General features: G+C 42.6%; 1 protein-coding gene across 4 annotated transcripts in view; it reads right to left on the reverse strand.

Annotated features, from left to right (window-relative positions):
- The window catches only part of smarce1 (SWI/SNF related, matrix associated, actin dependent regulator of chromatin, subfamily e, member 1), a 54,085-nt gene extending 40,046 nt beyond the window's left edge, over window positions 1–14,039 (reverse strand). For 2 of the 4 annotated variants that reach the window (XM_043674717.1, XM_043674714.1), the window contains exons 1-3: window positions 13,934–14,039; window positions 7,688–7,719; window positions 5,024–5,067 (exon numbers count right to left, since the gene is read on the reverse strand). In XM_043674717.1, the coding sequence (XP_043530652.1) occupies window positions 5,024–5,067; window positions 7,688–7,694 (51 nt within the window). In that variant the 5' untranslated portion in view covers window positions 7,695–7,719; window positions 13,934–14,039. Of the gene's footprint in view, window positions 1–5,023; window positions 5,068–7,687; window positions 7,720–8,034; window positions 8,106–13,933 lie in introns of those variants that run through there. The other 2 variants (XM_043674716.1, XM_043674715.1) reach the window with 1 other exon arrangement.
- Window positions 14,040–23,995: the final 9,956 nt, after the last annotated feature.

Below are 23,995 nucleotides of genomic sequence, written 5' to 3' on the forward strand. Positions count from 1 at the left end.
CACAGCCTCCAGGAGAAAAAGTATTCAACTCTTCACAACATGCACTCAGTTGCCGTTCAGTGATCACTGTATCATGACACATAGCAATAGCATGGGGATTGGCACTCTCAATTCTACACAGAGAACAATTTTGCTACACTTCTGAAGAAAGATCACTGAACCTGAAACATTAACTCTGATTTCTCTCCCCAAATGCTGCCAGACCTGCTGAGCTTTTCCAGCAATTTCTGTTTTAGAACTTTGCTACAAGGTGTGGATCAGATAATCTCTGTTTACACTAAGGGAGTATGACAGAAGTTAAATCACATTCGTCAGGATGGAAGATCCCTTCCAGCCCAATCACCTCAGCCTAAATACTGATGCATAGGAACCAGGAAAAGTAAGTCAAATGACCTTTGGGAGAGGGGAGAGGTCATTTTGGATTTGGTGCTCGGCAATGAGCCAGGACAGGTGTCAGATCTTGCAGTGGGAGAGCACTTTGGTGAAAGAGATCACAACTACCTCACATTTAGCATAGCACTGGAGTGGGAAAGGAACAGTTACCAAGGGAAGATATTCATTTGGGGAAAAGGAAATTGTGACGCTATCAGACAGAAGTTGGGAAGTATAGACTGGGAGCAATTGTTCCACAGAAAGGGCACAGCAGACATGTGGAGACTCTTTAAGGTTAGGTTGTTGCGAGTGATGCACGAATTTGTTCCCCTGAGACAGGTAAGAAGGGGTAAGATTAAGGAACCTTGGATGACGAGAACAGAGGAACTTCTTGTCAAAAAGAAGGAGGCAGCAAACGCAAAGTGGAGGAAGCAAGGATCTAGCACAGGTTTAGAGGATTACAGCCTTGCTAGAAAGCTCAGAAATGGACTGAGGAGAGCCAGGAGGGGGCACAAAGGCTTGGCAAGAAGGATTGGGAGAACCAAAGGCATTTTACTCATATGTGAGGAATAAAAGAATGCTCAGGGAGAATGTAGGGCCGATCAGGGATAGCGGAGGGAACTTGCGCGTGGGGTCTGAGCAGATAGGGGAAGCCCTAAATGAGTTTTCTGCTTCGGTTTTCACCAAGGAAAGGGAACTTGTTGTAAATGAAAACTTAAAGGAGCTGGGACACAGTCTTGATCAGATCAAGACTGATGAAGTTGATGTGCTAGAAATTTTGGAAAACATTAAGACTGAAAAATCCCCAGGGCCAGACCAGATTTATCCTAGGCTGCTCCGGGAAGTGAAAAAGGAAGTTGCTAAGCTGCTGGTCCAGTTCTGGTCGTCTTACTATAGGAAAGATACAGAGGTTTTGGAGAGAGTGCAAAGAAGGTTTACCAGGACGCTGCCTGGACTGAAGGGCTTGCCTTACGAAGAAAGGTTAAATAAGCTCGGACTTTTTTGTCTGGAGAGTAGGAGGAAGAGAGGAGACCTGATCGAGATGTACAAAATAATGAGTGGAATAGATAAGAGTCAGTAGCCAGAGACTTTTCCCCAGGGCAGGAATGACTGGTTCGAGGAGTCATAGTTTGAAGACATTAGGAGGAAGGTATAAAGGAGACATCAGAGGTAAGTTCTTTACGCAGACAGTTGTGAATGTATGGAATATGTTGCCAGCTGTGATGGTGGAAGCAGAGTCATTGAGGACATTTAAGTGACTGCTAGACATGCAAATGGATAGCAGTGAGTTGAGGGGTGTGTAGGTTAAGTTACTATATTTTACATTAGGATTAAACCTCGGCACAACGTTGTGGGCCAAAGGGCCTGTTCTGGCTGTACTTTTCTATGTTCTACGTTCTATGAAAATGCTGGGTGGGAAAGAAGGCTCAATATTACGACTCACAATACAGGGACCACAGCTTATTCTGAAAAAGAAACAGTAATAACTGACAATGTTAGAAATATACAGATTCATCAGCATCCGAGAGAAAAGCACTGTTTGCATGTTCATATCAGAACATTTATGATTCCCACTTAAAACAAACTCACTGTGCTTTCTGTAGACACCAATGATGCAGCAGTGGGCTTCCAGTATTTACATGTGTAAAATCTCTACGGAGTGCTCAGCAACTTAAATATCACAGATTAACTAAACTTCTTGCTTCAGCATGGCACCTCATTTCCCTGTGACACACAACATTTCCAAAATCGTTTTCAGTTTAATACTCAAGAAAATCTTGAAAAGTTAAAAGCACAGTTTGATATCCATCCTGAAATGCTTTCCAAAAGCCAAGACTATAGTACTGCTGGAGAATCAGAATTTAAATGTGCTTATAATTATTTTCAATAAGCATATACATATATCATCAGCTCTGATAGCAAATTGAGTGGGGATGGCACCAAATCACCCAATCAGTATCTTCAACAAACCAATGTCAGTTCCGTACTTAAATTAGTCTGAGATTAGGTTGTCTATCACATTTTGATCAAGAAACTGAAAACAATACCATTCAGACATCAACATACGCAAGAATATAAATTTATCCCTCAGAGAGCGCGACAGTAGAAGGGTGGCACAAAATGGAAGATATTTGACTGATTATAACACCTGAGATTTAATTCCACAAACTGCAATGGAACCGAAGTATCAATCACCATGTACAACTAGTAGTCAATCTGATATGCACTGTTTGCATCACTGCACAAGATGGTTTTTACCCCATAAACTTTTAAGTTCAAGGACTTAAACCAAAACAAAACTGTAAAAAATTTAAATCCCAAATTCTCTATGCATAAAATTACTTTGAGAGTTGGATCACTGCACAAGTAAAATGAAGGCAAGAACAGACCTCATTCACTGCAAATGGCAAATATATAAAAGCCAAGAAAACTTGAACTTCTCCCCTTTCTAAATATAGCCACACTCGAAATATCGTGGTCAAGACGCCAATACTTCAAAAAGCAGTACAGCATATGCTACACTGAAACATCATGACAATGTTGAAATATCCAAGAACCACAGCATCAAAGGTTAGACTAACCAACAGGCATATTTAACCTTCAATATGTATTCATCCAATGCAGTTTTCATTTGCAAAGCCTTCTTTACTGGCTTGAAGAGACGGTGGATTTTCTGTTGTTACATGAAAATTTCTTTAAGCTAGTGGTTTTAGAAAACGTCTGACAACTTTAAAAATAGTGGAAGCAGGATTCCAAAATTCTCTTTAGGTATGGCCAATGTAATAGGTCACACCATTTAAAGAACATAACACTTCCTTTTCAGAATGTCTTTGACAATGTGCTGCACAGGAGGTTGCTAAATAAATAGGAGCCCATGGCTTTAGAAGCAAGGTACTGGCATGGGGAGAGGATTAGTTGACTGACAGAAAGCAGAGAGTGGACACATAGGGGTCTTCTTCAGGACAACAGCCAGTAACTAGTGGATCAGTGTTGGGACCATAATTATTCACATTATTCATTAATGATCTGGATGAAGGAACTGAGGGCATTGTTGCTAGGTTTTGAGATGACAAAGATAGGTGGACAACAGGTAATATGGAGAAGGCAGGGAGGCTGCAGAAGGACTTGAACAGGTAAAGAATTAACATATGGAACACAATGTGGCAAAGTGTAAGGTTATGCATTTTGGTTGGAAGAATAGAAGCTTGACTATTTTCCAAATGGGGGAAGGCTTTGAAAATGTGAAGCACAAAGGGAATTGGGATTCTCTTACGGTTAACATGCAGGTTTAACTGGCAGTTAGGAAGGCAAATACAATATCAGCATTCCTTCCAATGCTCGAAAACAAGGGCAGTGATTACTGCGGAGGCTGTATAACCCACTGGTCAGATCACATATTGAGAGTAGTTTTGGATTCTGCATCTAAGAAAGGATACACAGGCCTTGAAGTGAGTCCAGGGGAGCTACACGAGAATGATTCCAAGATTGAGGGGTTTGTCATATGAGGAGCGGTTGAGGATTCTGGGTCTGTAGTTGATGGGAGTTTAGAAGAATAAGGAGAGGGGATCTCACTGAAACTTACAAAAAACAGAGACCTGGACACGGCGACATGGAGAAGTAGGAGAGACTAAGAACCAAGGCACCATCTCAGGACAACCTTCAGAACTGAGATGTGAAGGAATTTCTTCAGCTATAGGGTGGTGAATCTGTGGAACTCAATGCTGTTGAAGTCTGTGGAGGTCAAGTCACAGCATATTTAAGTCAGAGATAGATAGCTTCTTGATGAGTAAGGAGATCAAAGGTTATGTGAAGACATCAGGAAAACGGGATTGAGAAACATATCAGCCATGATTAACTGGCAGAGCAGATTTTATGGACCGAAAGGCCTAATTCCCTCCTTTATCTTATTGTCTTATTATTTTGTTTCATTTATTGGTCAAACCCAACATCTGGTATCAGCTGTTTTTGCAATACTACAAAGCAAAAATCTTATACTTATCAATTCTATAGACTACATAGCCACTTATACATAATTCACACTATTCCAGCCCCCAAATGACACATAATCAGGCTATTCCCCCAACTGCCTCAACTAACATTATACAAACATGTCTCACTGTTACTTTGAAAAATAACTATACATAACACCAGAACAAAACATTCAGCCAAGTCAGACTGCAAAATGACACTCACTAGTGTTGTCTCACAAAGGCTTGAAATTATGCAATCTACCAATGCATCTTTCTTCTTTGACAGTCTTTAACCATACTTGCGCATTAATTTTTTTTTTGCAACATTAGTAGTTTACCTGCTTAACTGTAAAAGAATACAGTCAAAACTTCCTAAGTCCCCAGTCTTACACACACATTCACTCCACAATCAAGACATTCTGGAAACTATTGTAGAATGGATGTGACATTATGTCATGCGTTAATTTCCACTTTTTGTACAGAAAAGGTTAAACCATTGGCAATGACAACACTTGTGTCAGGTTCTGGCCAAGGTCTGGCTAAATGTTTAACCCACCAGTACATGCTATCACTGCATTTCATGATTCAAGAATTAGTTGTGTAAACCAGTTAAAATTTCTACAATAGTCATTCAACTTACAAATGTATTTTTAATTAATTCACAAAAACATAAGACTTACAGTGGTGGGAGCAGGAGCAGGGGGTGGTGCATAAGATGGTCTTTCTGTAACAGAAGAAAATAATAAAACGTTTAATTTTGTTTTATGGGCACATCACATCGATCACATTAATAGGAAAATCCTAATTTTTACTATTCTGTCTCACAAGATGTCTTAAATCTCTTCACTAATCTTCCTGAAGGCAGTGCCTCCCATCAAATACAATTTCATTGGTGACAAGTACATTTTAGTATCTTAACCAAGAGTCCAAGCTTCCAGTGTAACTCATTCAATAAGTACAGTTTCTGCAGGGATTTCCTGATCCCTAACAAATCTTCATATTGGAAGAATTTCCTTTTTATTTATTTAAGTTTGATTAACCAGGGAGAATTCCTGGTCTGAGCTGTCACTTCAGGAGAAAATTTCAATAGGCAGAAAGGAACTTTCCTGAAGAAGGGCTTATGCCCGAAACGTCGATTCTCCTGTTCCCTGGATGCTGCCTGACCTGCTATGCTTTTCCAGCAAAACATGTTCAGCTCAGAAAGGAACTTTCCCAAGGGGAGGACAAACTGAAGAGACCTTACACATCTTGCAATACATGGTTAAGGAACAGGCCGTGTCACAAACCTCTGGAGATTTGTTTTCCTTCTCAGATATCGGATCAAGCAGCAGCTGCATATTTCTACCAGATATGGCTCCATCCCTTTCCAGATGTATGACATTTAAAAAGCTTATTTTCCTCCCAACTTCCCATTTGGAATGAGAAACATAACAATTGTATACTGAGGAGGAGAGAAGCCAGCAGAAATAGAGGAGTTTAATATCAGCACTGGGAGCAGAACTGAGATGAAAGAATTTCCCTTTCAATCTTACAGATTTAAAAGTGCCTAGCAACACAGAGTAAATGGACTAAAGAAATGGAAAAGTTAGAGAGAAGTTGTATTTGGTGACAGGAAGAGAAGTTTTTGTTGGATAAGGAATTATAATGATCTCCCTTATTGTAAAATTACGAAAGAAAATATAGAATTACATTTCTGCAACAACTTTTAGAACATTTGGCTCTGCAGTACTTCAGCAGGCCTTAAGAAGCATAGTCACTGTCGTAATGTAGGAAATCTTAGTTAACTTGCACAGATCAGAATCCCACATGACAGGCAGATATTCCATCAAATGATCCTGGTTGAAGAATAAATATCAACTAAGAAGAACTTCCCTGTTTTTATTTGTACTAGTGCCATGGGGATCTTTTACACCCACCTGGGGCAATTTAACATTTTACCCAAAAAGATTTGTTTTTTGAACTGGTTTTGTGTATTTGTTTGTAATACATCAGTTTATTGAACAAAGTTAAAATCATACTTTTGGAATATTTTAACATTTCGTAAGTATAATATTCAAACACACATCTTCCCTGCACTGGACCACTCCTGCATATAATTACAGACATGCTCAGGTTATTATTACTTCCTGCCTTCCCTCTTCAACCACCAGAACAAACAAACTACATCATTTTGCCACCAAAATGAATACAGATTGCCCACAGAAAGAATGAGCAATTAACGACTAACATAAACAGAGATAACAATGACACAACCATAATTATTTAATAATTTAAGATTGGCAACACTTTGCATTCAATATATGACTTTTTTAAAATCTAAAGAACTATTGGAAAAAGTTGGTGTTTAAATTATAGTTAAAAAATACAAAGATTGATAGCTCAGTGATTGAAAATTAAATTACATAATATGGCACAGAGCCATTTACACCAGGAAGATCCAGTGTCCAAAGCAGTGGGACTTTTAGTTAACTGGCTTTGAGTAGGGCAACAAAGGGTTATATTTGATTCCAGTACTTATAGGCCAGAGAACAAAGAACCTTCCTGGTCATAGTTTGGCTTCAGTAATCAGCCCTCTAATCATACTAAACTATGTTGAAAGGGTTAGTGGTTACTAGAAGCAAAATTCATAACATTGTTAAAGTCAGTTTTATGTATAAAGCATTAGATTTAAAAATGCAAGACATAAAGAGAGACATTTCCTAAGAAAATGGATTTGAACAACAAATGATGAAACTCCACAGAAATGTTGCACAGCAAGTAGATGGGATACCCAATCAAAAGTGACTGATCTTTTATTAGCAGTTCAGCAAGTTTGCATTAATTGGAGCATGCACTCTGTTGGTTTGTAAAAGAATATACTGCATCTCAGTGCAGAACACAGTTTATATACATTATAGTGCACTTAGTAGGCCATCAAACCAATCACACTTCCACTATCTCTGCCAATCAGTAAATGCAGCAAGCACTATGGAAAACATGTCAGCATGGAGGAGAGTGATTTAATTAAAACACTGAGAAAAAGCCCTGGATCCATGCTGAGAAAACAAGGAGTGAAAAATTGTTTCAACTGTGAAGGAGAAAATTTTGTTTCACAAAATTAATGAAGATTAACACAGTAACAATCTTCAGCTGCCATCACAGGTTCAACATCAACATAAACTAGATTGCAGGGTGCAGGTGGAAGAAAGAACAGTCCTGAATCCGGACTTCATGAAACCTTCACCATCCCAAAGTAAATAAAGCTCCAAGTCACTTTGACAAAATCTGTATTTTCTAAATGTTACAGCTAACATTTGCAATTGCATTCAAAACCATATGCAAAATCACAATTGTGTTTTGCTTACTTGACATGATGATGCCACCAGCCTCTTACAATCTGAAATAGAAAGAAAGAAACATTAGCAAAGCAAAATCTTTCAAAAACTGTACATTTAGTCCATTTATTTTCTACATAAAGAACAGCTTGCATTTATATAGAGCTTTGATGACCAGCATAGATTGGGAATGAGTACCACCGTCTCGCAGCTCTATATGCATCAGTAACTTTGAAGAACAATTTTACAGGGAATTATACTCATCCTGACTCAGAAGAGCAGTCAAAAAGTAAGGAGTATTGCTAAAACAGGCCATGATGAAGCTTTCATCATGCACTCATAGGTCAGATAATTAAATCCTAAAGGGGTTTACTTACAATTTACACTGTAAGCGGAACAAGGTGCTGTTTGGTTAGGTGAAGCGTTTTCATCGAGAACACATTGGGGAGCAGTTACCCCAAGGTTTTGATTAATTCAAGGAAGGAAGGTCCACTCTGATTGATCAAGATCTGCCATAAGAAATGGACCAGACACCTGAAAGTTATTGATTTAATTTTAAAAAAGGTACAATGGCGACATGAATACCTTTACCTGCAGAGGACCAATGCCTATGCAGAAATATACATGGCTCCTAGCAAATATTGGAGTCTCATTTTAAGCCCAACTAATGATCATTCTCCACTGTATGATAAAATCTTCAAAGTCATAAATGAGTCTAAGGCTACTAATTTCAGTCTTGAAAAGTACTCAAATTATCATGAAAAATGTAAAGCGTAATTGGCATATTCCTTCAGCTGTAAACAAAAGACACAGTATTGATCATAGGGAAGGTGAGGACTGCAGATGCTGGAGATCAGAGTTGAGAGTGTGGTGCTGCAAAATCACAGCTAGTCAGGCAACATCCAAAGAGCAGGAGAGTCAATGTTTCGGGCACAAGCCCTTCATTAGAAATGAGGCTTTGGATGCTGCTGTCCAGCTGTGCTTTTCCAGTGCTACACTCTCGACAGTACTGATCACACTCAACCACCCAGTGCTTGCAAAACTCAGTACAGTTTCCAACATCAAATAATTATTCAATGGGGCTGGATTTACCCTATGATCCTGAGTATGAAAAGAATTACACTAACAACCAATTTAAGATTACCAAACTCTCAATGTGGTTCACTTAAACTTGCTGAAACCTACATATATATTTGGTTCCTTGCAAACAACATTAACTTGTCCACACACTGCATGTATTCAGTTAAACAAGAGTTTTTAGATTAGATTAGATTAGATTAGATTACTTACAGTGTGAAAACAGGCCCTTCGGCCCAACAAGTCCACACCGACCCACCGAAGCGTAACCCACCCAGACCCATTACCCCTACACCTAACACTACGGGCAATTTAGCATGGCCAATTTGCCTAACCTGCACATTTTTTGGATTGTGGGAGGAAACCGGAGCACCCGGAGGAAACCCACGCAGACACGGGGAGAATGTGCAAACTCCACACAGTCAGTCGCCTGAGGCGGGAATTGAACCCGGGTCTCTGGCGCTGTGAGGCAACAGTACTAACCACTGTGCCACCGTGCCGCCCAAAGAGTTCTGGGGTTACCATTCCATGGTGCTTGAGATTTTGGAGAAGATTGGTAGTGCAGGTTGTAGATCAGGTTGTAAATTTGCTCACTGAGCTGGTAGATTTGTTCTCAGATATTTTGTCACCATGCTCGGTAACATCATCAGTGAACCTCCACTGAAGCGTTTAGCGATCTGCCCCGTTTACTATTTATCTGTCATGGCTTGTTATGGTAGGTGATATCATTTCCAGTTCAGTTTCTGAGAAGTTGGTAAATGGGGTCCACATCTATACGTTTGTTAATGGAGTTCCAGTTTGAATGCCAGGTCTCTAGGAATTCCCGTGCATGTCTTTGATTAGCCTGTCCCAGGATGGATGTATTGTCCCAGTTAGACTGGTCGGTCTTCTGGCAGAAGCAGTAATGCAGAGGTTAGCACAAACAGCCCTTCCCGTGATTCTGCCCAAGCTTTGGGTCCGCTATGTGGATGACACTTTTGTCATCACAAAACACAACAAATTAGAAGAAACCCATAAACAGCATTCTTACCAGAATAAAGTTCACCAAAGAAGATGAGAACAATAACAGACTCCCTTTCCTAGATAGCATAGTAGAACAAAAAGCCAATGGGGAGCTGCAAACCAGCATCTACAGGAAAGCCACACACTGACCAGATATTCAACTATTGGAGCAATCATCCAAACACCCACAAATGGAGCTGCATTAGGACATTATTTAAATGAGCCACAAAACAATGCAGCACCCAGGAGCTATGAGAAGCCAAGGAAAAACACCCGTACGACACATTCAGGAACAACAGGTACCTGATAAGCGCAGTACACCGATTCCTGCACAACAGACATAAACAGGAAGACACAACACACCCAGAGACCCTATCCACCCTACTGTACTCAAGGACATCGCGGAGATGGTGACCAGACTACTCCAGCCTCTCAGCATCATGGTAGCCCACAAACCTACCACCACACTGAAATAGCTCCTGATTAAATTTAAAAGACCCCGTTCCAAAAACCAGCAGAACAAAGGTCATATACAAAAATACCCTGAAAGGACATCAACAAACACTTTACTGGATAAATGAGCAGGAAGCAAGCTACAAGGGTACATGAGCACCAACTAGCCACAAAAAGATATGACGAGCTATCACTGGTATCCATACGCACAGACAAAGAGGGACACCAGTTCGTATGGGATAACATATCCATCCTGGGACAAACTAAACAAAGACACACACGGGAATTCCTCGAGGCCTGGCATTCAAACTGGAAATCCATTAACAAACAGATTGATTTGGACCCAGTTTACCAACCTCTTAGAAACAGAACCGGAAATGATGTCCCCTAGCACAACAAACCGAGACAGATAAATAGCAAGTGGGGCAGATCACCAACGCTTCAGCGGAGATTCACTGATAATGTTACCTAGCGTTGTGATCAAACATTAGAGAACAAATATACCAGCTCAGCGAGCAAATTTACAACCCGATTCCCTGGTGCATTCTCCATGGCATCATCTTGATCAGTCAGAGTCTACCTGGCAACCAATCAACACTCTGTTTCTCATGCAATATAAATGGTGTTCCCTTCAAAATTGGGGTATTCTTACGTCTGTATTGACGGAGTCAAAGATAGAAACTTTCAATACCATGTCTTTTTGTTCAGCAACACTCGTGTAATCTGAGGTATTGGGTCACATCCCAATCCAGACACACGAGGATCTAGACCAAGATTTGCAGTGCAATCAGCCAGTGAAGCAAGGAGGTACTAGAAAGAGAGACATGGGTAGAGTGTAAAAACATTCAGAGGGGACAGGGGGAGAGAAAAGAACTTCAACTCTGACCAATGAGGTGGTACAGTGCCATGTGAACTGAACAAAGGGAAGAACAAAAAGTCTGACAGAAAACACAGTACCCATGCTTTTCATCAGCTGTAATTTTTCAGCAAGACATTAGGGAGAATGTTTGCATTTTCATTTAAAATCTTCTGCTTTAACAGTGAAGACATTTGGGAAATTGCTGTGGTTGCACTATACTCTGCCTCAAGCTGAGAAAGCCCCAAGATCACAAGTGAACACCACATGTTAGCTATGGCTCAATAGGTAATACGGCCACTTTTGAACATGGAAAATTCTGTGTTCAAATCCTACTCCCTTGATTTCAGCAATGTTAATGCTCCAGTGCAAGACTGAAGGAGTGTCGATGGGACTCTAATGTCAATTACTTTCCAATGAAATATTAAACTAAATGCCCCATCTAGCCTCCCAGGTGAATGTAATTGTTCTGAGGAAATCAGGAAAGTTATGCTCAATTTTCTGACCAATATGTACCCCTTAACCAACAAGAATAAAACTGATAACTTGGCCATTATCATCTCACTGTGTACAAAGTGGCTACCATACTACCTATGCAACAGCAGTAACTGCATAGCAAAATCTACCTGATCGGCTATAAAACAACTTGTGATGTTCCACAATTTTAAAGGTGCTATCTAAGTAAAAACTCATTGCCTGTCCTAAATGCACTATATGCTCATGACAGGTTGGCATTGCTCACTAAGTCCCAGGTTCTCACTGCTCCCTGGGTAGACATTTTTCCCAAATGGATGTACAAGTGACTATCTTATAAAGCTAACAGACCCTTAACATTGTGGCACAGTGGTTAACATTACTGCCTCACAGCACCAGAGACCGGGGTTCAATTCCAGTCTTGGGCGACTGTCTATGTGGAGTTTGCATGTTCTCCCCATGTCTGAGTGGGTTTCATCCAGGTGCTCTGGTTTCCTCCCACAATCCAAAGATGTGCAGGTTAAGTAAATTTGCCATGCTAAATTGCCCATAGCTTTCAGGTATGTATAGGTTAGGTGCATTAGTTAGGGGTGAATGTAAAACAATAGAGTAGGGGAATGAGTCTGGGTGGGTTCCTCTTCAAAGGGTTAGTGTGGACTGGTTGGGCTAAAAGGCCTGTTTCCACACTGTAGGGATTCTAAGGCTAGTATAACAAAGAATTCTGGAGAAACTCAATAATTCTGGCATCTCTAGAGAAAAAAAAGTTAACATTTTGAGTCCAGTAGGACTCTTCATTTGAATTAAAAAGATGTTGGAAATTTCTTTTAATATTGATTATACTTTTGACAGACTAAAGGAAAAGGGGTTGAAAATGGTGGAGAAACAGCAAAAGAGATATAAAGTGAAAATGAGTCCTCTAGACCAGACATAACCATCAGACTTTGGGACTATCATACCTCAAGTGAGGGGTGACGTTGTCACTCTGCATCACAAACCAGCTGTCCAGCCAACTAAGCTAACCAATCCCAAACCACCCAGGTTCTGAAGAATCATCAGTCTTGAAACGTTAACTCTTTCTCCCAACAGATTCTGCCTAACCTGCTAAAGTTCTCCAACAATTTCTGTTATCAGTATAATAGTCGAAGACAAAAACACAGAGTCCAAAAGAGAGGCATTAGAAAAGCACAACAGGTCAAGCAGCATCCAAGGAGAGACAGTTGATGTTTCAGGCATAAGCCCTTCACCAGGAATGATGAAGAGCTTCTGCCCAAAGTGTCGATTCTCCTGCTCCTTGGATGCTGCTTGATGTGCTGTACTTTTCCAACGCCAGTCTTTTTGACTCTTACTTCTCCAGCATCTGCAGTCCTCACTTTCTCTTATTATACTGATAACATCCTGATCCTCCTGTCCTACAGTAGAAGCATCTTGTGTGTATACATCATTTACAGTTCCAAATATCTTAGCTGGGTCACTCTCCATTCATTCCCTTTTATCTTCCCAAGATTCGCAAGGGGTGGCACGGTGGTTCAGTGGTTAGCACTGCTGCCTCACAGCAGCACGGACCCAGGTTCAACTCCAGCCTCAGGTGACAATCTGTGTGGAGTTTATACATTCTATGGGTGCTCTGGTTTTCTCCCACAACCCAAAGATGTGCAGGTCAGATGGATGGGCCATGCTAAATTGCCCATAGTGTTAGGTGCATTAGTAAGAGGGAAATGGATCTGGGTGGGTTACTCTTTGGAGGGTTGATGTAGATTTGTTGAGCTGAAGGACTTGTTTCTACACTGTAGGGGAATCTAGGTAAAAACAAGGACTGCAGATGCTGGAAACCAGATTCTAGATTAGAGTGGTGCTGGAAAAGCACAGCAGTTCAGGCAGCATCCGAGGAGCAGGAAAATCGACGTTTTGGGCAAAAGCCCTTCATCAGGAAGAGAGGCAGAGTGCCTGCAGGGTGGAGAGATAAATCTGTAGGGGAAACTAATCTAAATTTGGAGCGACACATTGACCTAGTGGTTAGCAGTGTGGCCTCACAGCACCAGGGACCTGGGTTTGATTCCAGCCTCAGGGTTTGCTCCCACATTCCAAAGATATGCATGTTAGGTGAATTAACTATGCTAAATTGCCCATAGTGTTCAGGGATGTGTAGGTTGGGGGTAAATGTAGAGGCATGAGTTTGGGTGGGATACTCTTCAGAGGGTCAGTGTGGATTGTAGAGTCGAATGGCCAGTTTTCCCGCTGTAGGGATTCTATGGGAAAAAAAACTTTGTCCCTAATTTAATTCATTGAATCAGTCACCCCATCAGTTCCAGAATATTACCCATGACTGTATGCTGCAGCACCCATAGTGAACCTCAAAAACTCCCTTATCACCCCATCCCGAGTACCCCTCCCCCACAGATCAAACTTGGACTCACGGAGAGCGCGGGGAGTCTCGGGCCTATCCCGGGGGCGGGAGTCCTGTGTCCAGCTGGAGCCGCAGGCTGCACTCTGTCCGCTGTCACCGATTCCGGGGGAATGGACGTCCGGTACCGGGGGGGGGGGGGTACCACAGGGGCCGGGGGCCGTGTTCTCTGTCCGGTGTCACCGGTGGCGGGGTGAGGTGTGGATGGGTGTCCGGGGGCCGGGAGGTTGGGGTCAGGGTCTGGAGCCCCGGGGCCGGGGGCGGGAGGCGCGCGGATGGAGCGCGAGCGGCTCCTATGGTCCGGGGGCACCGAGCCCGCACATTCCACACAAATCAAACCCGGCCATAGCGGCCGGAGAAAACTCTCCCGATAGCCGAGAGACAGCCGCCGCCTCGGACTGACCCGATCTGTACCACTAAACCTCCACGCTGGGCCCGCCGGAATTTTATAAAATTATAAACAACTCCGCCGAATCTGCAAAGCACTTTTCAAAAGTCCCGACTGAAGGCCAAATATCAATGTAATTCCCAACCGTACATTCGAGCCTCCAAATAAAGTTCAGTTCTATAAATTAAACAAACCCTAATTGACGCTGTTACAATTTCGATTATTATAGATCGTTGTGTGGATGTTATAAAATCAATTTCCTTTTTAATAGAAAACATTTCATAAGAATGTGCTGCTAGAGACTGTAAATCTACTGTGGTTCTTTGAATAGAACTGTCTGATCTAAGGTTCATTTACTGTATTGTTTCCTTCACACTGATTTATTTTATCTCCTCTCTCACTGAGAAACCTCCTTATCCTGAGAAATGTTAATTCCAATTTGCTGCAGAACTGGGAACGTGACACATAGTCACTGAAATTCAACAGGTAAGGGACAATATTCAAACATTTCAATGTACCCAACTCCTGTCAAATAACAGTCTGGGCAGGCAGTTACTGGTGACTGTGAAACCCCATGAACATGGCCACGAAATGGGGTTAGGGATTGCTATCAGAGCCTGTGGGGTGAATGAAGATTGTCTCCACGCCAAATTAGCAAGGGAGTGAGGTTACATGAAACTAAAACTTAAAATTTAGTTGGTAATTATTTCTCAATACTGTAGTGCTACTGATGATCCTTCGGGTGACCATCCTCCAAGGCAGACTTTGGGACAGGCAGCAGTGAAAAGTGGCCGTGCAGAGGCTGATAGCTAAGTTCCATACCCAAAGGGAGGGCCTCAACCGGGACCTTGGGTTCATGTCACATTACGGGTGACCACCATTGCACTTTACACACACACATATATATACACACACAGACGTGCACACAGGCAGACACACACACTCCCATATGCACCCCCTCAGACTTCAGACACTCTGCACTCACTACACACACACACACACTTTCTCACACTCACAACCCCCAACCCAGACAGACACACACACACACACAGACAAAGACCCATATGCACACATATTTTGTGGGGTGAATTTGTACTTTCAGGGTTACATTGTACTTTGCTCAAAAACTGCATACATTCATGTAGAACTCCATTACCTCACTTTTTAGATTAGAATCAATCTAACCATCATGGCAAAGACAGAACACAGGGGGCCTACACCTTCAACATATTGTCTAGCTATCACCATTGTTAACAGCTAACCTAAGAATGCAACTTTTTAAAAAAAGGTTTTGTGATTTACACATGAAAGAAGTGAAACTGTCATGGTATTCTAACTGATGAAATGCTTAACAGACAATCAATTTTTCAATGTATAATTTCAGTTACATCACACTTAATTTTTGCTATATATTCTGTGTGTTAGGATTGAGCCCTCCACTACCACCTGATGAAGGAGCAACACTCCGAAAGCTAGTGTGATTCCAATTAAACCTGTTGGACTATAACCTGGTGTTGTGTGATTTTTAACGTAGTGCTACTGTTGCTGGTTAAGCAATCCAGAGACAAAGTAAGGTGATGGATAAAAATGAAAACTGCTGGAGAGACTCAGCAGGTCTGGCAGCATCTGTGGAGAGAGAAACAAGAATTAACGTTTTGGGTCCAGTATGATTACTTCAGGATGTTGCTTTTATTTTCATGTCCCAGGGACTCATGTTCAAAATTAAAAACAAAATCTGTAATTAAAAGTCTGATGATGACCATGTAACCATTGTTGTAGAAATTCATCGAGTTTGGTCATGCTCATTCAGGTAAAATAACTACTATCCTTACCAGTTGGGCCACATATATATCAAAAGGAATGTGGTGGACTCTTAATTGGGGAGGCAATGGCATCGTGGTAATAAAGCTGGGCTCATAATTCAAAACACTCCCACATTTGAATCCCCCCACAGCAGACGTTGATATTTGAATTCAATATAATGTAGAGTTTTTTAATATGTGGATAAATCCCCATGACCTGACAGGTGTACCCAAACATTTTGTGGGAAGCTAGAGAAGTGATTGCTGGGTCTTTTGCTGAGGTATTTGTATCATCGGTAGTCACAGGATAGGTGCCAGAAGACTGGAGGTTGGCTAACTTGGTGCCACTGTTTAAGAAAGGTGGTAAGGACAAGCCAGGGAATTATAGACCAGTGAGCTTGACATCGGTGATGAGCAAGTTGTTGAAGGGAATCCTAAGGGACACACCCTTCCTATAATGCGGTGACCAGAACTGCACGCAGTACTCCAGGTGCAGCTTTACCAGGTCTTGTATCGTGAAGCATGACCTCCTGGCTCTGAAACTCACACCCCCACCAATAAATGGCAACACCCTATATGCCTCCTTAACAACCCTGTCAACCTGGATGGCACCTTCAGGGATTTATGCAACCGGACACAGAGATCTCTCTGTTCATCTACGCTACTAAGAATTTTATCATTAGCCCAGTACTTTGCATTCCTGTTACTTCTTCCACACTTTTCTGCATTAAACTCTATTTGCCTCTTCTCAGCCCAGCTCTGCATCTTATCTATGTCCCTCTAACCCACAACACCTTTCAGCACTATCCACAATTCTGCCTATCTTAGTGTCATCTGCAAATTTACTAACCCATCCTTCTATGCCCACATCCAGATCCTTTATAAAAATGTCAAACAGCAGTGGCCCCAAAACAGATCCTTGTGGCACACCACTAGTAACTGAATTCCAGGATGAACATTTCCCATCTACCACCACCCGTTGTCTTCTTTCAGCTCGCCAATTTCTGATCCAAACCGCTAAATCACCTTCAATCCCGAAACTCTGATGTGTGCAATAGCTTACTGTGTGGAACCTTATCAAACACCTTACTGAAGGCCATATACACCACATCAATTGCCTTACCTTCATCCATCTGTTCAGTCACCTTCTCAAAGAACTCAATAAGGTTAGTGAGGCATGACCTACCCTCACAAAACCGTGTTGACTGTCCCTAATCAAATTACACCACATCAATTGCCTTACCTTCATCCATCTGTTCAGTCACCTTCTCGAAGAACTCAATAAGGTTAGTGAGGCATGACCTACCTTCACAAAACCGTGTTGACTGTCCCTAATCAAATTATTCCTTTCGAGATTATTATAAATCCTATCTCTTGTAACCTTTTCCAACACCTTACCCATTCATTATTTGGATGAGAACATAGGAGGTAAAGTTAGTAAATTTGTAGTTGGCACAAAAATTAGAGGTATAGTGGACAGCAAAGAAGGTTACCTCAGATTACAACAGGATCTGGACCAGATGGGCCAATGGGCTGAGGAGTGGCAGATGGAGATTACTTTAGATAAATGAGAGGTGCTGCATTTTGTGAAAGCAAATCAAGGCAGGACTTATACACTTAATGGTAAGGTCCTAGGGAGTGTTGCTGAACAAAGAGACCTTGGAGTGCAGGTTCATAGCTCCTTGAAAGTGGAGTCGCAGGTAGATAGGATAGTGAAGAAGGCGTTTGGTATGCTTTCCTTTATTGGTCAGGCAACTGAGTGTAGTAATTAGAAGGTCATGTTGTGGCTGTACAGGACATTGGTTAGGCCACTTCTGGAATATAGCATGCAATTCTGGTCTCCTTCCTATCGGAAGGATTTTGTGAAACTTGAAAGGGGTCAGAAAAGATTTCCATGAGTTGGAGCTCTGGGGAGAGGCTTAATAGTCTGGGGCTGTTTTCACTGGGGTATTGGAGGCTGATGGGTACCTCGGAGGTTTATAAAATTATGAGGGGCATGGATAGGATAAATAGATAAGGTCTTTTCCCCTGGGGTGGGGGAATTCAGAACTAAGAGGGCATAGGTTTAGGGGGAGAGGGGAAAGATATAAAAGGGACCTAAGGGACAATATCTTCATGCAGAGGGTGGTACATGTATGGAATGAACTGCCAGAAGAAATGGTGTAGGCTGGTACAATTGCAACATTTAAAAGGCATCTGGATGGGTATATGAATAAGAAGGGTTTGAAGGGATATGGGCCAGGTGCTGACAAATGGGACTGGATTAGGTTGCAATATCTGGTTGGCATGGACAGGTTGGACGGAAGGCTGTTTGTGCTGTACATTTCTATGACTAAAAGCTCATCTAATGGAAATTAATGTTGTTTAAAAATCCATCTGTTTCATTAATGCCTTTTTAGTGTTGGAAATCTGCCTCCCTTACCTAGGCTGGCTAATATACAACTATAGACCCATAGCAATGGTTGAAATTCCTAATGAAGGGCTCCGGCCTGAAATGTTGATTTTCCTGCTCCTCGGGTGCTGCCTGACCTGCTGTGCTTTTCCAGCAACACACTCTCAACACTGAAATTCTGGTCCAGTCAGCAGTGTCCACAGCCTGAGACAGACTAAAAATTGATAAATAACTGCCTCCATGCTGGCCACAAAAGCCATTCTGTTCTGTCAAATAGTAAAATGCAGTGCAAAAGGAATGAAACTAGGTCAATCACCTGGCATTGACCTCAGCACAGGAAAGAACAACAGCTAAAACAATTCTGTCAACCCTGCAATATCCTGCTTACCAAGATCTGGGGGTGGTACCAAAATTGGGAGAGCTGTCTCACAAACATGATAAGCAATAGTATCACAGAGTCACACTCATGTGATCGTAACTTGCATACAGTGTCCCAGGTATACTATCTTCTGGGTCATCCAGCAGAACCATCCACCATCAAGGAGAAGCTGTCTTGAGAATCCTCAACATTGATTCTAGAGCCCATAGAGTCTCATGGTATCAGGCCATATATGGGCAAGGAAACCTCCTGCTGATTACCACCAAGTGGTCCCACCCCCTGAGCTGATGTAGAGGCAGCATGAACTTGTCACACCGCAGCCAAGCTTTTCAAGTTTGTCTACAACACTGATATTGATTTGACAATGTGGATAATTGCCCAGTTATGTTCTGTGTACTAAAAGCAGGACAAATCAAATTTGGCCAATTACTGCCTCATCAGTCTCAATCATCAATAAAGTGATGGACGGTGTCAGTACAGAGCTATCAATCAGTACCTGCTCAGCAATCACCTGCTCAGTGACACCCAGTTTGGGTTCCCCCAGGGCCACTCAGCTCCTGACCTCATTACAGCCTTGGCTCAAACATGGACAAAAGAGCTGGATTCCAGAGGGACAGTTGTTGACATCAAGACCATATTTGACCAAGTGTGGTAACAAGGAGCCCTAGAAAGGTCTGAGTCAATGGGAATCAGCTGGAAGACTCTCTGCTGTCTAGTGTCATACCTGGCACAAAGAAAAATGCTTATTGAAGGTGAGTCACCTCAGCTCCAGTTCATCTCCGCAGGAGTTCCTCATAATATTGTCCTAGACCCAAACATCTTCAGCTACTTCATCAATGATCTTCTATCCATCATCAGGTCAGAAGTTCACTGATGTTTGCATAATGTTCCAAACCATTTGTGACTCCTCAGATACTGATGCAGTTCTTGTCCAAATGCAAGATCTAAACAACATTCAAGCTTGGGCTGACAAGTAGCAACTAACATTCACACCACATAAATGTCAGGAAATGAACATCTCCAATAAGAGACAATCTAACTATCGCTCTTGACAGTCAATGACATTACCATCACTGAAGCCCCCCACTATCAACAATCTGGGGATACCATTGACCACAATCTGAACTGGACTGACCGTATAAATAGACTCCTACAAGAGCAGGGCGAAAGTGAGGACTGCAGATGCTGGAGATCAGAGTGATGCTGGAAAAGCACAGCAGATCAGGCAGCATCCGAGGAGCAGGAAAAATCGACTTTTTGGGCAAAAGCCCTTCATTCCTGAGCAGACCCAGAGGCTAAGAATCCTGTAGCATATAGCTCACTTCCTGACTCCCCAAAGCCTGTCCAGCATTTACAAGGCACAAACAGAGTTGAAATATGTGGCGCTGGAAAAGCGCAGGAGAGTTGGCATTTCAGGCATAAACCCTTCATCAAGAATATGGAGGGGGAAGGAGGCTGAGAGATAAATGGGGGGTATGGGTGAGACTGGGGGGAAAATAGCTGGGAAGGCAATAGGTAGGTGCAAGTGGGGGGTAATTGTGATAGGTTGGTGGGATGGGTGGAGTGGATAGGTGGAAAGGAAGATGGACAGGTAGGACACTTCTAGAAGGCGGAGCCAAGTTGGAGGGTTGAATCTAGGATGAGGTGGGGGGAAGGGAGATTTGGAAACTAGCGAAGTTAATTGTTGATGCTGTGTGGTTGAAGGGTCCCAAGGTGGAAGAAGAGGTGTTTTTCCTCCAGTTGGCAGGTGGCTTATATTTGGCGGTGGAGGAAGCCCAGGACTTGCATGTCCTTGTGGGAGTGGGGAGGGGGAGTTGAAGTAGTTGGCCACAGGGCGGTGGACTTGTTTAATGCATGTGTCCAGAGATGTTCCCTGAAACATTCTGTGAGTTGAAGTCCTGTCTCCCAGATGTAGAGCAGACCACATCGGGAGCAATGGGCGCAGTAGATGAGATAGGTGGGTGTGCAGGCAAATCTCTGCCAGATGTAGAAGGATCCTTTGGGCCCTTGGAGGCAGGTGAGGGGGGTGGTGTGGGTACAGGTTTTACACCTCATGTTGCAGCAAGGAAAGATGCTGAGAGGGGAGGTGGGTTGGTGGGGTGCGTGGACCTAAGGAGGGTGTCACGGGGGAAATAGTCTCTGTGGAAAGCAGATAGGGGTGGGGATGAAAATTTATCTTTGGGGTGGAGTCTGACTGTAGGTGGCAGAGATGGTGGAGGATAATGCACTGTATCCGGAGATTAGTGGGGTGGAAGGTGAGGAGCATCGTAGTTCTATCCTTGTTGCGGTTCGAGGGTTGGGGATTCAAGGGCAGAGGTGCAGGAAGTGGAGGAGATGCACAGGAGGGCATTATGATCATGTGGGAGGAGAAATTGTGGTCCTTAAAATAGGAGGCCATCTGGGATGTCCTGGAGTGTGATGGAATACTCCCACATGGCTAGATGAGAGTAGCTCCAACAACAAGAAGCTTGACACCAACCAGTACAAAGCACCTCACTTGGTTAACACCACACCCACAAATATTCACTTGCTCCACCACCAACCTCAGTAGCAGCAGTGTGTACTATCTACAAGATGCACAACAGAAATTCACCAAGGGTCCTTAGATAGCACCTTCCAAACCCACGACCACTTCCTTCTAGAAGGACAAGGACAGCTGATACATGGGAACACCATCTGCAAGTTTCCCTCCTAGCCAGTCACCATCCTGACTTGGAAATATATAGCCATTCCTTCACTGTCACTGGGTCAAAATCCTGAAACTCCCTCACTAAGGGCATTTTGGGTCTATCTATAGCACATGGACTACTGCACTTGGTACAACAGCCAAAAGGCACCCTTAAGGAGACAGACAACCAAAGTATGGTACATCCCTTGAATTGTTGGGGGGGAAGGGAAAGGGAAAGCAACAGGAAGTATGGTGATAAATGAAAAGGTTTAAGTTCAAGGCAGACTATGAAAGAAGCAAAAATGAAGCATAACTCAGGAAATATTAGAGATGTTGTGAATCATGACAGTAAGAAAGTTAGTATGAAGGCGCTTTACCTCAATGCTCGCAGCATTTGTAACAAGGTTAATGAGTTAACAGCCCAAATCATCGCAAATAAAATGAGTTGATAGCCATCACGGAGACATGGTCACAGGATGGTCATGACTGGGAATTAAATATCCAGGGATACCAGACTATTCAGAAGGACAGACAGGAATACAAGGGAGGTGGTGTAGCTCCGATATTCAAGGATGACATCAGGGCAGTGCTGAGAGATGATACAGGTTCTATGGAGAATGAGGTCAAATCCATTTGAGTGGAAATGAGGAATTCCAAGAAGAAAATGTCACTGATGGCGTAATCTATAGACCACCAAATAATAACATCACATTGGGGCGAGTAATAAACAAGGAAATGACTAAGTTCTGGATTAGTGGTGCTGGAAGAGCACAGTAGTTCAGGCAGAAATGACTAATGCCTGCAAAAATGGTTCGGCTATTATGGGGAATTTTAATCTGCATGTAGATTTGTCAATCCAGCTTGGTCAGGGTAGCCTTGCGGAGGAGTTCATTGAGTGTACCTGTGAAAGTTTTCTTGAACAGTATCTAATGGAACCAACGGGGGAGCAAGCTATCCTAGATCTGGTCCTGTGTAATGAGACAGTAATAATTAATGACTTCATAGTCAGGGATCGTCTTGGAAGGAGTGATCACAGTTTGGTTGAATTTAGAATACAGATGGAGAATGTGAAGATAAAATCCAATCCCAGGGTCCTATGCTTGAATAAAGGGGACTATGATAGAATGAAGGAGGACCTGGTTAAAGTCGACTGGAAACAGAGACTTTATGGTGGAACAGTTGATGATGAGTGGAGGACCTTCAAAGCAATTTTTCAAAGTGCTCAGCAAAAGTATATTCCAGTGAGAAGGAAGGACTGGAAGTGGAGGGGTAATCTGCCATGGGTGTCTAAGGAAATAAGAGATGGAAATGTGTTGCTGGAAAAGCGCAGCAGGTCAGGCAGCATCTAGGGAACAGGAGAATCGACGCTTCTTCATGAAGGGCTAATGCCCGAAACGTCGATTCTCCTGTTCCCTAGATGCTGCCTGACCTGCTGCGCTTTTCCAGCAACACATTTCCATCTCTGATCTCCAGCATCTGCAGACCTCACTTTCTCCTGTCTAAGGAAATAAGGCAGGCTGTCAAAGTAAAAGAGAAGACATACAAAGTGGCCAAAAACAGCAGGAATCTAGAGATTGGGAAAACCTTAAAGGGCAACAGAAAGCCACAAAAAGAGCAACAAAGGAAAGTAAGATCGAGTATGAGAAAAAAACTAGCACAGAATATAAAGACAGATAGCAAAGGTTTCTATAAATACATAAAACAAAGAAGAGTGTCTCAAGTAAATGTTGGTCCTTCAGAGGATGAGAAGGAACAGTTAGTTATGGGACATGATGAAATGGCTGAGGTACTGAACAGGTACTTTGCATCGATGTTCACAGTGGAGGTACTAATAACACGCCAGTAAGTGACGAAGAGATGAAGGTAGGTGAGGACCTGGAATCAATTATTATTATGGAAGAGCTAATGTTGGATAAGGTAATAGAGCTAAGGATAGATAAGTCTCCTGGCCCTGATGGAATGCATCCCAGAGTACTAAAAGAAATGGCGGGAGAAATAGCAGATGGACTGGTGATTAGTTTCCAAAACTCATTGATTTCTGGGGCAGTCCCAGCAGATTGGAAAATAGCAAATATGATGTCACTGTTTAAAAAGGAAAGTAGACAAAAGCGGGGGAATTATAGACCAGTGAGCTTCACCTCTGTAGTGGGGAAGATGCTGAGTCAATTATCAAAGAAGAAATAGCAGGCCATCACGAAAGAAATTGTCCCATTGTACAGACACAGCATGGGTTCATGAAGGGCAGGTCATGCTTCACAAATCATTTGGAATTAATGAAGACATTTCAAGCAAGGTGGACAATGGGGACCCGGTGGATGTGGTGTACCTAGACTTCCAAAAGGCTTTTGACAAGATGCCGCACATGAGGCTGCTGCATAAGATAAGGATACATGGTGTTAGGGGTAGAGTATTAGCGTGGATAGAGGTTTGGTTGACTGACAGGAAA

Source organism: Chiloscyllium plagiosum, chromosome 33 (assembly GCF_004010195.1).
Source record: "Chiloscyllium plagiosum isolate BGI_BamShark_2017 chromosome 33, ASM401019v2, whole genome shotgun sequence".
NCBI lineage: Eukaryota > Metazoa > Chordata > Chondrichthyes > Orectolobiformes > Hemiscylliidae > Chiloscyllium > Chiloscyllium plagiosum.